We start from the raw sequence: 13,213 nt of genomic DNA, 5'->3' as shown, positions 1-13,213 counted from the left end.
TTTTCTACTGTACTTTTTATGATACCTTGGAATGTAACTTGTGGTAGAACTTTCCTACTGTACTTTTTTGATACCTTGGAATGTACCTTGAGGAAGAACTTTAATTATACATTGGGTTAACCTATTATGAAAACATGCCAGCCATATGGTTAGGTTTGGGATACAATATATAATGTTAAGTAGGAGTTAGAGGAACAGTAGGTGTAAGAAGTCACTTGGTGCTGGAGAAAGAAGACGAGATTGACAGCCAGAGGGACACACAGAAAGATTGATTCTAAGAATTCAAGAAGGTAGATATGTAGAATACCTCATAAATATTAATTATTTTAAATATGTCTTGTAATGTCTGTAGTTTAAGTTTGTTTCATGTTACTGTATGTAATTAGATAAGGAAGCATAAATATAATTTAAATATTTCGTCACCTTTTCACGTTTTTGTACTTACACTGGAATTACTAATTAAATGTGGATGAGGAGAGACAACAACAATTGGCGCTTCAGGAAAAATCGAAAGCAACAGCAAACTCTTGCTCCATATGGGCCATTTTCTGCAAAAGATGACTCCAATGATTATGTTGAAGCTTATCTAACCACTTATGAAAGCACAGCGGAGAGAGAGAGTTTGGCTATAGATCAGTGGGCAAGCCTTGTGGCACCCTTCCTGTCAAAACAACCGCAAAAAGCCTTTTTTGACTTGTAATGGAAACAGACAACTGCTTCTACAGCGCCTCAAATGCAAAGGCTGATAATCAAATTCCCTGATACATGCGCGGCTGAAAACACTATGTGGGTGTTGGGTTGGGGAATGTAGAAACAGAAAAAATCAGCTGCGCAAAGTATCAGGGAAAGGGCAGTGCAAATTGTGTCAGTTCTCTAAATAAGTATACTTATTTAGAGAACTGACACAATTTGGTGTCTGTTTAAACGGAAAAATTGAGTCAAGGTGTGCCTTCTTTATATTCATTAATATATTGTCATTTTAACTATGCTATTTTTATGTATTTTCAGCTAATAAATTAATTTATATACATACATCGGCTCTCTAATAATTTGCACTGCCCTTTCCCTGATACTTTTCTGATTTCAGCTGATTTTTTCTGTTTCTTTTTTGACTTGTGCCTGACTGATGCCAAAGACGATGATAAGTTAAAAAAAGAAATCTCAACTTGGTTGGGGGTCACACGGTTTGTTCGTGCCCAATGAGTTCATTGCTAGGAATACTAAATGAAAAAGTGGCTACAGCTAGTGTCAATAACAGGACCACAGATCGTGGAAAGGTTTGTAATGGATCAATATCTATGGTCCCTACCTACAATTCTGCATAAGTGGGTGAGCCACATGGATCCTAAAATAGCAGACCAACTAGTAGAAATGGTGGAAAGGTATGTGGCAGCTGATGAAGTATTAATTGTCCCAATTGAAGAAGATCTTTTTTTGCTCATATAACAGATAAGCAAATGTGTATAGTCACTATAGAAGGCAGTCAGGTAGGAGCTCTGTTAGATTCTGGTAGTCTTCTATCAAAGCTGAACTAGTGAACCCCTTAAACTGTAAGGGGGCAAACTGCTGACGCGACTGGCATACATGGGGATACTTGGTATTATGTTACTGTGGAAGTGAACATGTAGTCCCTATAGTCCTTGTGGGTTTGATTCATGGTTTGATGTATGATGTAATATTGTGGAAAGACTTTGCCCACTTCTGGAAGCTGTGGGAAAGCAGATTTGTTACAGAAGCAAATAACCCTGACCTGTTTGAGAATATTATATATACAATGGCAGTGGGAGTGTCTTCTGAGTCTAAAATGTTCCCTTTTTCAGCATGACTAGGGAGCCAGAAAATTATGTTAAACCAGTTGATGTGTCCCTAATTTTGAAGTCAGAAAAGAGATCTGTGCCTTAGAGCAGTTAAATGACCCTACTCTAGTAAAAGCTAGAGAGAAGGTAAACGGGATTGACGGAAACCCAGTAGATCCTGTTATAGGTTGTCCTACCCTCACATGACAGTACATCAGGATTTTTTTTATCAAGTGACGAAGAAAGGGGAAGATACTGTGGAACAATTGGTAGTACCCAAGGCATATAGAAGAATGGTGTTAGACATGGCCAATGGTCACATAATTGCAGGTCACTTAGGGGAAGTAAAAAACACTGAGAGAATTTTAAAGAAGTTTTTCTGGCCTGGGGTCCATAAAGAGGTATCTCATTATTGTGCATTATGCCCTGAATGTCAGTACCATGCTCCAAGGTCACATGTTGAAAGTCTGCTTGTTCTGTTACCCATTATTGAGGCACCATTTGAGAGAATAGCCATGGATTTTATTGGACTTCTGATAAAATCTGCCCTAAGCAATCAATATAATTTGGTGATAATGATTACGTTTCCAGATACCCGGAAGGGATATCGTTGTGCAATACGTCAACAAAGACCATTGCTAGAGAACTAGTACATGCCTTTAGCAGATTGGGAATACCTAAGGAAATCCTGACTGATCAGGAAACCTCATTTATGTCGAAAGTCATGAAAGAATTAAGCCGCCTGTTTAAAATTACTCAGTTAAGAACCTCTGTGTATCACCCCAATGGTTTAGTGGAGAGGTTTAACAAAACTTTTTAAAACTTGCAAAAGAAAGTGGTGGATAAAGATGGGGGAGATTGGGATTATTTGCTACATTATTTACTATTGGCTATTAGAAAGGTTGCCCAATCCTCCACGGGGGTTTACATCTTTTGATTTTTTTGTATGGGAAACACCTAAGGGGATTGCTGGACATTGCAAATGAGACATGGGAGGACAATCCAGTCCTTAAAAATGGTTATTGAGCATGTTTCTGAGATGCAGGAAAGAATGGCTCCAGTGGTGCCAATAGTGAGAGAGCACTTGGCATAGGATAAGCAGGCACAGCAGAGGGTGTACAACTGCAATTTGCATGTGTTTGCTCCTCGAGACAGAGTGCTTTGGTTCCCACAGAACCATGATCGGAACACCAACTTTAAGTGTGCCGAGTGTCAAGCGTCTGGTTTTTCCTTTATTGCTCCTCTCCCAGATGTCCCATGGCGATCATACATACCTCACTTTCTAACTAGGGGGGTCATTCCGAGTTGTTCGCTCGGTAAAAATCTTCGCATCGCAGCGATTTTCCGCTTAGTGCGCATGCGCAATGTCCGCACTGCGACTGCGCCAAGTAAATTTGCTATGCAGTTAGGATTTTTACTCACGGCTTTTTCTTCGTTCTGGTGATCGTAATGTGATTGACAGGAAATGGGTGTTACTGGGCGGAAACAGGCCGTTTTATGGGCGTGTGGGAAAAAACGCTACCGTTTCCGGAAAAACGCAGGAGTGGCCGGAGAAACGGTGGAGTGTCTGGGCGAACGCTGGGTGTGTTTGTGACGTCAAACCAGGAACGACAAGCACTGAACTGATCGCAGATGCCGAGTAAGTCTGAAGCTACTCAGAAACTGCTACGAGGTGTGTAATCGCAATATTGCGAATACATCATTCGCAATTTTAAGATGCTAAGATTCACTCCCAGTAGGTGGCGGCTTAGCATGAGCAAATCTGCTAAAATCCGCTTGCGAGCGAACAACTCGGAATGACCCCCTAGGTCACTAAGCTATACAATAGTGAAGACGCCATGCAAATTCATCCAGTGGTTTTTGCGTGATGCTGGAACAAATAGACAGACATTTTTTTCCCCATCTCCATAGCTTATAAACAGTCCCTAGAAGTATATTCTCCAAAAAAAAAATTGCTATGTACAGACACAACCCTTTCAGTTTTATTATAAGTACAGATGTCTTACTAATGCCATCTTTACCTGAGAGCATCAGGTAGTGCCAACCCTTCAGGTTCAGTATAGCTTCTCGACATGCCAAATGTCTACAAGTAGAAGGGGGGTCAACAGTTTGTCAATCCTGACAAACCGACATGCTAGAACTATGATGTCAGCAAGGCTACCATCTTAGCTTTTCAACTTTAAACATGATGGTAAAGCCTACATCAAGTGAAGCCACCCCTAGGCTGGTACAGAAGGTATTCCAATAAACGACACCATTTTCTGGGGATTCCGGCTAAAGTCAGAATAACCTGTTGTGGTATGAAACACATTGTAAAGTAGGAGACAATGTTCAGGTTATAAATAAAGAATAATAACAAAATAAAATGCCGTTGAGATTTAAGGCTCATTTTGTTCGGTAAGACATGATGTAATGGGTCCAAGCATAAATTCAAGTCTCACAGCAATAAAGAGCTACAGAAACATGCATATTCATAATCTATTTCAGAATCTTTATAATAATTTAGAATATTTAACACCCACTGGAGAGAGTGAAAAGGAAGAAGGTTTCTATCTTGCTGTGTGATGTATCTGCAGTTGCCAGGTAGATTAGAACATCTGCCACACTGAATAGCCTGACAGTGGCACATATGCTCTTGGGTTTGTTTGTTTGGGGTTGCATCCGTTATGCTAAGTGTCACACTCAAATTGTCTTTGTAAATTTTTAATAGGGAAACTTCAGTGCAGATAAAACTCATGTCCCTTTGATTTCGTTCTAGTTTTTTTATTTCAGCTGTTGTTGCGGTGGATTGGCTAGAAATGGCTCAGTGAAGCCTATCCGGAAAATCTATATTTATATACAGTACTGAAACATCATTAGTAAATGTGTATGAAAATTGTTTTACAGATTTAAGTAAAATATCCAAAACGCTTATCCACAATTATTATACAAATGCTTGCAAAAATTGTATATTATATAGTTCTGATGCAAAACCACATCTTTCCATTTATGTATTTAAAAATTCTACCACTGTCCTGTTATGTCCGTGCGTTACTTTTCCCGACATTTTAAAAATCAGTTTTCCTGGTCAACTTTTATGATTTTTTTTACATTTTACACAAGATTTTCACAACTTAGGTGCTAATTCAGGTTGAATCGCACTCATCCAGCGCATGTGGCCGCATTTACTGCTGGCGCCCTGCAGAACATGCGGACGCCTCTGCCTGTCAATCAGACAGAACCGTTCACAGGGTGTGGACGGTAACGCTCCATTTCCAAGGCTGGGAAGGAGCGTTGCGGGTGCCTGGCGTAAAAACAGGGGTGTGGTGGTGCGAGTGGGAGGCATGGTGTTCGCGTGGCAGCTGCGTGATGTCAAACGCAGCCGCTGCAATCACTAAAATGGTGGTGGAACTCCTGCAGGCGCAGCCAGGCTGCGCCGGCAGGATGCTACCCTATTTTTAGCTTTTGCGCTGAAACTGTGGTGCGACTGCAATTTCTGCGTGGTCAGGGGGGGGGGGGGGGGGGCTGTTAGCATGCTGGACGGCCCCCAGCATGCGATCCAAAGGATTGCAAATTCTGCTACTCAGCAGAATTTGCAATTCTTACTGAATCAGGTGTTGTGGAAATGCAGAACAAGCTACTCGCTTGCAGGTACAGATGCCCTTACATCCTTAGCAAAATGCATACTGGTGTTCCAGACACCTGTTGGGAGATGTTCTGCAGCTGTCGGATCCCCCAATCACATCTGCTGGAAATGCCCCACACTAAGACCCTTCTGAGACTCATTGGTTTTTCCATCTCTCACTTCTACCAATCTCACGCTATAATAAATCTCTCCTTAGACATCTCAATAATGCAGCCAAGGTGATACTCTCTAGGCGCTGGTGCAACCCCTCTCCACCAAATGTTACGGAATGTTGTTCTTAGAATCATTTTTAAATGGAAGTGGACGATGAAACCTTCTCAGCTGGTGCAGTTGTGGTCTCGCTTATTTTTAAAGACTCCGCTTCCTACCAAGCTCTTCTTTTGCTTCCTGATGCCACACCTGTTTGTTTCCCTTTTGCTTCAATTGTTTTATTTATATTCCTGTTTTCAAAACCAATAAAAATAATTGACACTATTTTGAACAACATGAAACATTAGTCTTCTACTGTATTATTGGTCCAAGCAATAACAGCAATTAAAATTAATTTTCCATTTTATTTTTTTTTTTAGAATTTTCTGCTCTAAAAGAACTAATAAAGATAAGATTATTTTATTCATATTATTCTTAGTCCCAATGTGGGAAAGTGATTGACCAATGGTGAAATGCTGAGCTTCATAGAATCAGTAACTTTGCGGAATAGTTTTGCTCATCCCCATCAATTATCTACATAGATGTATTTGTTAAAGTAAACAAGGATTTTTTTTTCTTATTTTAACATTGCATTCACAGCTCCACCATTAATATGTCTCAATATTTGTCTACAGCATAATGGGGGTCATTCCAAGTTGATCGCTCGCTAGCAGTTTTTAGCAGCCGTGCAAACGCATTGTCGCCGACCACTGGGAAGTGTATTTTCGCTTTGCAGAAGTGTGAACGCTTGTGCAGCAGAGCGCCTGCAAAATCTTTTTGTGCAAAACAAGACCAGCCCTGTAGTTACTCTTCGTGTGCGTTGATTCTAACGACGGAGGGACGGCTTTTGACGTCACACACCCACCCAGTGAACGCCTAGCCACGTCTGCGTTTTTTCTGCCACGCCTGCGTTTTTCTAAGCACTCCCTGAAAACGGTCAGTTGACACCCAGAAACGACCACTTCATGTCAATCTTCCTGCGTTCGGCTGTGGGACTGGAATGTTCGTTACACTCTGTGCAAACCCATGATGCTCATTGTACCGGTACGGCGCGCCTGCGCATTGCGCTGCATACGCACGCGCAGAAATGCTGATTTTAAGCCTGATCGCTGCGCTGCGAACAACGGCAGGTAGCTATCAACTCGGAATGACCCCCAATGTGTGTGTGTGTGTGTGTGTGTGTGTGTGTGTGTGTGTGTGTATTATAGTATAAGCTCATATATTTGAATGGATATAAATGAGTGCCTGTGTGTATGAGGTCTTTGAATAAACACAAACAATACATACATTGAAATGTAAAGCTCAGTATTTTATATAGGATAAGAAGTCAGTACTATAGATACTATACCTGGTGAGTGTAGACGGGTGACTTGTTTTTTTGGTGATGCGACTGCTGGCTTAATTACTTCCTGATCTTTTGGGATTTCTTTCTTTAACCCTGAAACAAAAAAGTTAAATTGTTGTGAAAACATATATAATACATACAGCATGCAGGATAATAAATGGTGGCTGTCTCTTTGGTGTAGTACGGTGAATATTAATTGATGCAGATATAAGAAATGTATGGCTTTAAACAGGTTGGAGACCAGAGGGAATAAAGCGATGCCTGAGGGGAACTTTTGCAAGTGGCCATTATCACAGCTAAGCCATCAAGAAAATATAGCTAAGCCATCAAGAAAATATATTTTTTCTTACTACCAGAATAATAGAAGCAGCTCTTTGACGGAGCCAAGACTCGCCTGGAAGGGATCCCCCTCACTTCTGCCAACCCCACTGTCAGTGAGCAGAATCCTCAGTAGACCTCACACATTACCATGATTGCTGTAGAGGCCATTACCAACACCATCAGAATCCCCTCAAATAGCATTGGCTTGGGGGAGTGGTTCCTCTGACAGGCTAGGCCTCATTACTGAAGACTGAAAAGTCCACATAGTAGTTCTGATTATCAGCTGATTACATTTTGGGTTGCATTAATTGTGTAATAGTAACTTTGGGCACAGTAATGTAAACAGGTATTGCCCCATATGCATAAAAACACATTATGGTGTATGGTTGTCAAAGCTACTCATCATCAGCGACTTTGACCAAACGATTTAAATTGGAAATAGAAAGAATTGTTAAACAAAGCTGATTAAGCAAATTAGTTTTATGGTCGGCAGATTTGACAACCCACTGGTTAATTAAACTGTACCCTTTAGGGGTATATTCAATTAGAGTTGGAAACTGCCGTGTTGTTGGAAAGACGGCAGTTTCCGACTAGAATAGGTCGGAAGGAGTTCCGACCTATTCAATCCAGTCTCATTTTTTCCGACAAGTCGGGAAATCTGACTTGTCGGAAAGCACGTGGATCGGCGGAATAGCCGCTACTCTTTGAATAGGGGTTGTTGGATCCATTCCGACAAATGCATGTCGGAATGGATCCGACTCTTATTGAATACACCCCTTTGGCTCTATTACATATACAGATACACACATAAATATATGTATTACGAACAACAGCAGGTAAGTATCAAACTAATGGGTCTATGTACTAAGCCTTGGAGAGAGATAAAGTGGAAAGAGATAAAGTACCAAAAAACGAGCTTCTGTCATTTTACAAACACAGCTTGTCACATGGCAGTTAGGAGCTGATTGGCTGGTACTTTTTTTTTCTCCAAGGCTTAGAATATAGGGTTCACTACGGCTGGCCGGCGGTCGGGCTCCCGGCGACCAGCATACCGGCGCCGGGAGGCCGACCGCTGGCTTACCGACAGTGTGGCGAGCGCAAATGAGCCCCTTGCGGGCATGGTGGCGCGCTACGCGCGCCACACTATTTTATCCTCCCTCTATGGGGGTCGTGGACCCCCACGAGGGAAAATAAGTGTCGGTATGCTGGCTGTCGGGCTCCCGGCGCCGGTATACTGAGCGCCGGGAGCCCGACCGCCGGCATACAGAAGACCACCCAGTATATAGACCCCTAAATATGTATTCATAGACAGCTCCCACAGACATTTTGTCTGACAATACCACATTTCTTAGATCACGCATGTTCAAAATATGATGGTCTGGTCATTAATCTGGGCGACATATAAAGAGACACAACATGGTATATGTCATAAAACCTTGTAGTTCGCCTTTCCCTTTAATTATGACTTGACCACATGCAGCCACCGTAGCAACTGCTCTTACACTACCCAGGTTGTTGTAAAAAATCAACACAGAAATACATTTTGTTGGAATTACTGTGTGATATAAGAAATAAGATTTCAATGAGAATAACCAGATTTATTGCTAGTCTCATACATACGGAGTTATTCATTCAAGTAGAATGACTTCTTTCTAATTATAGAATTGTTTTGGGCTTGTTAAGTACTGTTCAAGGCTTCACAACTGCTAATTAATGTAATATATTTTATCAACAAGATTGATATATCAGACCATGTTAAAAATAAATGTGTAAATCAGCTGTAGACTGAATAGACTCCGGGTTCGTCCCTCAGTAATGCAGTTAATAGATAAAGGTTTTCTTGAGCTCTAATCCTGGCTTTAACTAGCTAGACGCCTTTTTGGAAAGACTGACACTTACAGGATTGTCTTTATTCATCTTCATAGAGCTTCATTGTGAACCCTCTGCTGTCCAGCTGACATCTCAACCAGAAGGCGTGCAGCGGTGGGGAAGAGGATTATAACAAGCAACGGCTTCTGTTAAACTGCAGGGACTTTTGCTAGTAAAAAACAATTTGCTAAGGGTGTACTTAAAAATCCCAATGGCATATTTAGGCTAAAAGTATATATTTGTAATCACATTAAAGCCTCCATGCGTTAGTCATGATTTGTTTTCTTATGAAGACATACTCTGCACTCACTTAATTACACTTAAAAGTGTATTTCTTTTAAATTCAGGGAACAAAACACATTGCCCCCCCACAGGAAAAAAGAAAACACAATGCCCGCCACAGGAAAAAATTAAATACATTGACCCCCACAGGAAAAAAACAAATGCATTGGCCTCTCATGCCACCATACACAGCAGCTCACTCATACTCCACCACACACAGCAGAACAGTCACACACCACCATATACGACAGGACATTCTCATGCCACCATATACTGCAGGACACACACACACACACCCCACCATATATAGCAGGACCCTCTCCCAATAATATGAGACATTTATTTTATGGGTACAGTCTCACCCCTTGCAGGAAATTATACTACAAATGCCTGATAAACCTCTAGGTAGAAGGACTTCAATGTTAAAAAAATAATTATATTAATTTATGAAAGACAAAATAAACTAGCTATATATGTTAAGGGGATACAGAAGCGCTAGTTAGTGCACTGGAGCCAGTGTCTCCAACGATACGCCAGCGCTGTGACTGCCACCGGCACCCAGAAGTGCCCGCTAGCCAGAGTAGATGACAGCTATGTGACTATGAGACACAGCATACACAGGCTTGGGCCTGGACACACAGGTACATAACTGAAATTAAGCAATCAAACATAAAAAGTCCTAGCACTCCTTGTACTCAATAGTTTGTCCGCTGCAGTGGCTTGCAGCCACACATGCCATGCTCGCGTATAGGGGGTCATTTCGAGATGATCGCAGCTGTGCTAAATTTAGCACAGCTACGATCATTCACACTGACATGCGGGTGGACGCCCAGCACAGGGCTATCCCGCCCTGCATGTCAGTGCCTCCCCCCCTCCCCCCCCCCCCCGCAGAAGTGCAAAGGCATCGCACAGTGGCGATGCCTTTGCACTTCAAGAGTAGCTACTCATCGCTCCCCGGCACGCAGCGGCTGCGTGTGACGTCACGCAGCCACTGCGGCCCGCCCCCCGTTCGGTCCGGCACTACAAACTGTTCCCTGCTCACTGGCCTTTAACAGGCATCAGTGCAATCTGCAGTGGGTGTATGGGAGTTTTAAACTCTTCTTGTTCTCACTGATGGTTTCCTGCTGGATCTGGGCAATCCACAAAACCCGGTGTTATACACCTCCACTGCAGGTGGAGAATGTGCAAGTCTTGTTTTCTTCTCCCTTGGAGGGAGCTGATCCCACCAGAATGTGGGCAATTGTGGTGAGACACAAGCCCTCTCACCACACAATATAACTTGATAGAACCAAGCTCCGTACTTTGCCTCGCATTTCTGCAGATTTTTTAAACTCCTATGTTAAGCCTATCTTCTAAATCATTCAGTATCTTTTATAAAAATCAAAAGCATTTATAAGCGCAACAAAATATGATCGTACTGCTCTATAATTATGCCCACCCTGCAGTGACTGTCACTAATGTATTCTTTCAGATCCATTCTTTTTTAAGTTGAAAATTTAAAGCAGCAGTCTTATGAAATAAATTGTGTGTGTGTGTGTGTGTGTGTGTGTGTGTGTGTGTGTGTGTGTGTGTATGTTTGTGCGGGTGTTGGGGTAAGGGTGTGGGGGTACAGTAGTGTAGCTTAAGAAAAGGTTACATCTGACCACAAATGGCTCCAAACCTTGCACTTGGTCTCCAATTAGAAAATGCTATATAGATGTTAAGACCCTAGAAGAATAAAAAAAAAAATTATTTCTTTTTTATATTTTTTTAGTAATGATTCTGTAGCTCAGAACAAGAATATTTCTAATGACTTTTGTTACATGAATAATAATAAAGTATGGATAATTACAATGTAATACATACACTGCTTATCAAAAGAGTCAAATATTTTTAAGGATAAGTTTACCTCTATACAGACATATATCCTAATTCTGAGTTACAAGCATAAGCACATGCAGCAGTGTGTGTCTTTATGCAAATGCCGATACAAAGTCCTACCCTTGTACATACTGTATGTGTGGCCGAAAGATGCAGTGAAGCAGCAGCTCATTTGGGGTGGGCCAGGTAAATTGAATCAATAGGCCCCACCCCTCATGGCATTATGCCGCTGACTTTGCCTCCTTCTTTTTCTCCAAATTTGAGTCAATCTGACACAAAATCTCCGCCCATATCGCCTCAGCGGCCCCACCGCCCCCACCATCCTCTCCCTCCAGCCATCCCACCTGTGCTCCTTTTGCCCCTTCACAGACAAGGAAGTCCACTCGCTCATCTTATCCTCTGCCCCCTCCACTTGTTCCCTGGAACATCTCCTCTCCTCCACTCCCTTTCCCCCACTGCCTGCTCCCACCATGTTCACCTCTTCAACCTATCACTCTCTACCGGAAAGCTTTCTCTTGCCATTTAAACATGTTCTTTTTCACCTAAAAAAACAAACTTGACCCTTACTCACTCACTAGTTACCACCCCATCTCTCTTCTACAATTCACATCCCAGCTACCTATCTGACAACTCTATCCTTGATCCTCTTCAATCTGGCTTTCGCCCATAGGCGCCGATTCCGTGGGTGCTCCCGGGCCAGAGCAGGCATGGAACCAGCCGCTGCCCCAGTAAAGCTAGATGTGCTGGGAGCTGCGGAAGCGCTTCTGTACATTCCAGTGTAAAAAATCCCACCAAAAATGTCCACCGCCAAGGAGGATACAGATGCTAGAGGTCACATTTGACCTCTAGCGCCTGTCTCCCTGGTGGCGGACATTTGAAGGATTTTCTTACACTGCAATGTATGGAAGCACTTCAGCAGCCCCCCAGCGCTACTCAATCTATGACGGGGGCTAGCAGTATACTCAGGGCCAGATTAAGCCTTACGGGGGTTCAAGGAGCACTGAAGGGGGGCTGGTCCTATAGATATAGAGTGTGGTAAATGTCCCCACTCCTTCCCTTAACTGTTTTATCTCTCCACCCCTTACATAATATACTTAATGACCCCCCCTCCTCAGACCTTATATATATATTTAATGATCCCCCACCAAGTCAAATATTTTTAAAGATTCCCCCCCCCCCCCCCCATATCTTTATATACTCACACTTCAGAGTCCAGCAGCCATACGAGTCCTGCTCCTCGCTGCCTTCATGAAGGTCGAGACTTAATGATGTCTCAACCCCCGGTGTCTTTTGCGCAGCGCCGTCTACTCAACATCAGCGCTGCTGCAGATGTAGGGGAGCAGACATGTGGGCAGAGTCAAGGGCGCAGGGCAGGAGTCGATGATGATTAGGGTCCAACATGGACCCTGCAGCTCTCCCAGCAGCTGCCGCTGGGAGTGCTGCTGCTGGCGGTGCAGCTTGGAAACAGGCAGAAACGTCCGTGGACAACAGCTCCGACTGGGGGCCCCTTGAGTTTGGGGGGCCTGGGTTACTTACCCCCTGGGCACCGCCTTAATCCGGCACCGAGTATACTTAATGATGCCGCACCCACCTGCCCATACTTTAGTGGGTACTGAGGTACTGGGTTGCGCAGGAGACCCCTGGCAACATGCATTAAACCCCTTGCGACACGCAGGAAACCCCTGACAATGCACATGAAACCCCTGGCAACGTGCTGGAGACCCCTGACAACAGGCAGGTAATTTAAAAGGAATTAGAAGCCTTACTGTGTGGCATCATTTGTAAGGGGCATTACTGTGTGTGGGGCATAAAATGGTGTCAGGGCCATAACTGTTATGTTCAGCGTACTCGGAACTCTAGAGATTGGGTGGCAATAGAAGAGTTCCGAGTACAGAAACGTGAAGCTGCGGTAAAACCGAGATACGC

General features: G+C 43.1%; 1 protein-coding gene across 6 annotated transcripts in view; it reads right to left on the bottom strand.

Moving 5' to 3' along the window:
* MTUS2 (microtubule associated scaffold protein 2) overlaps positions 1–13,213 on the bottom strand; it is a 1,049,445-nt gene that overhangs the window by 270,714 nt on the left and 765,518 nt on the right. For all 6 annotated transcript variants that reach the window (XM_063951742.1, XM_063951738.1, XM_063951743.1 and 3 more), the window contains one exon: positions 6,959–7,048. In XM_063951742.1, the coding sequence (XP_063807812.1) occupies positions 6,959–7,048 (90 nt within the window). The remainder of the gene's footprint in view (positions 1–6,958; positions 7,049–13,213) is intronic.

The sequence above is a fragment of the Pseudophryne corroboree genome, chromosome 2 (genome assembly GCF_028390025.1).
Source record: "Pseudophryne corroboree isolate aPseCor3 chromosome 2, aPseCor3.hap2, whole genome shotgun sequence".
Classification (NCBI taxonomy): domain Eukaryota; kingdom Metazoa; phylum Chordata; class Amphibia; order Anura; family Myobatrachidae; genus Pseudophryne; species Pseudophryne corroboree.
The sequence above is the reverse complement of the archived record's forward strand: the minus strand, read 5'-3'. Positions and strand labels throughout refer to the sequence as shown.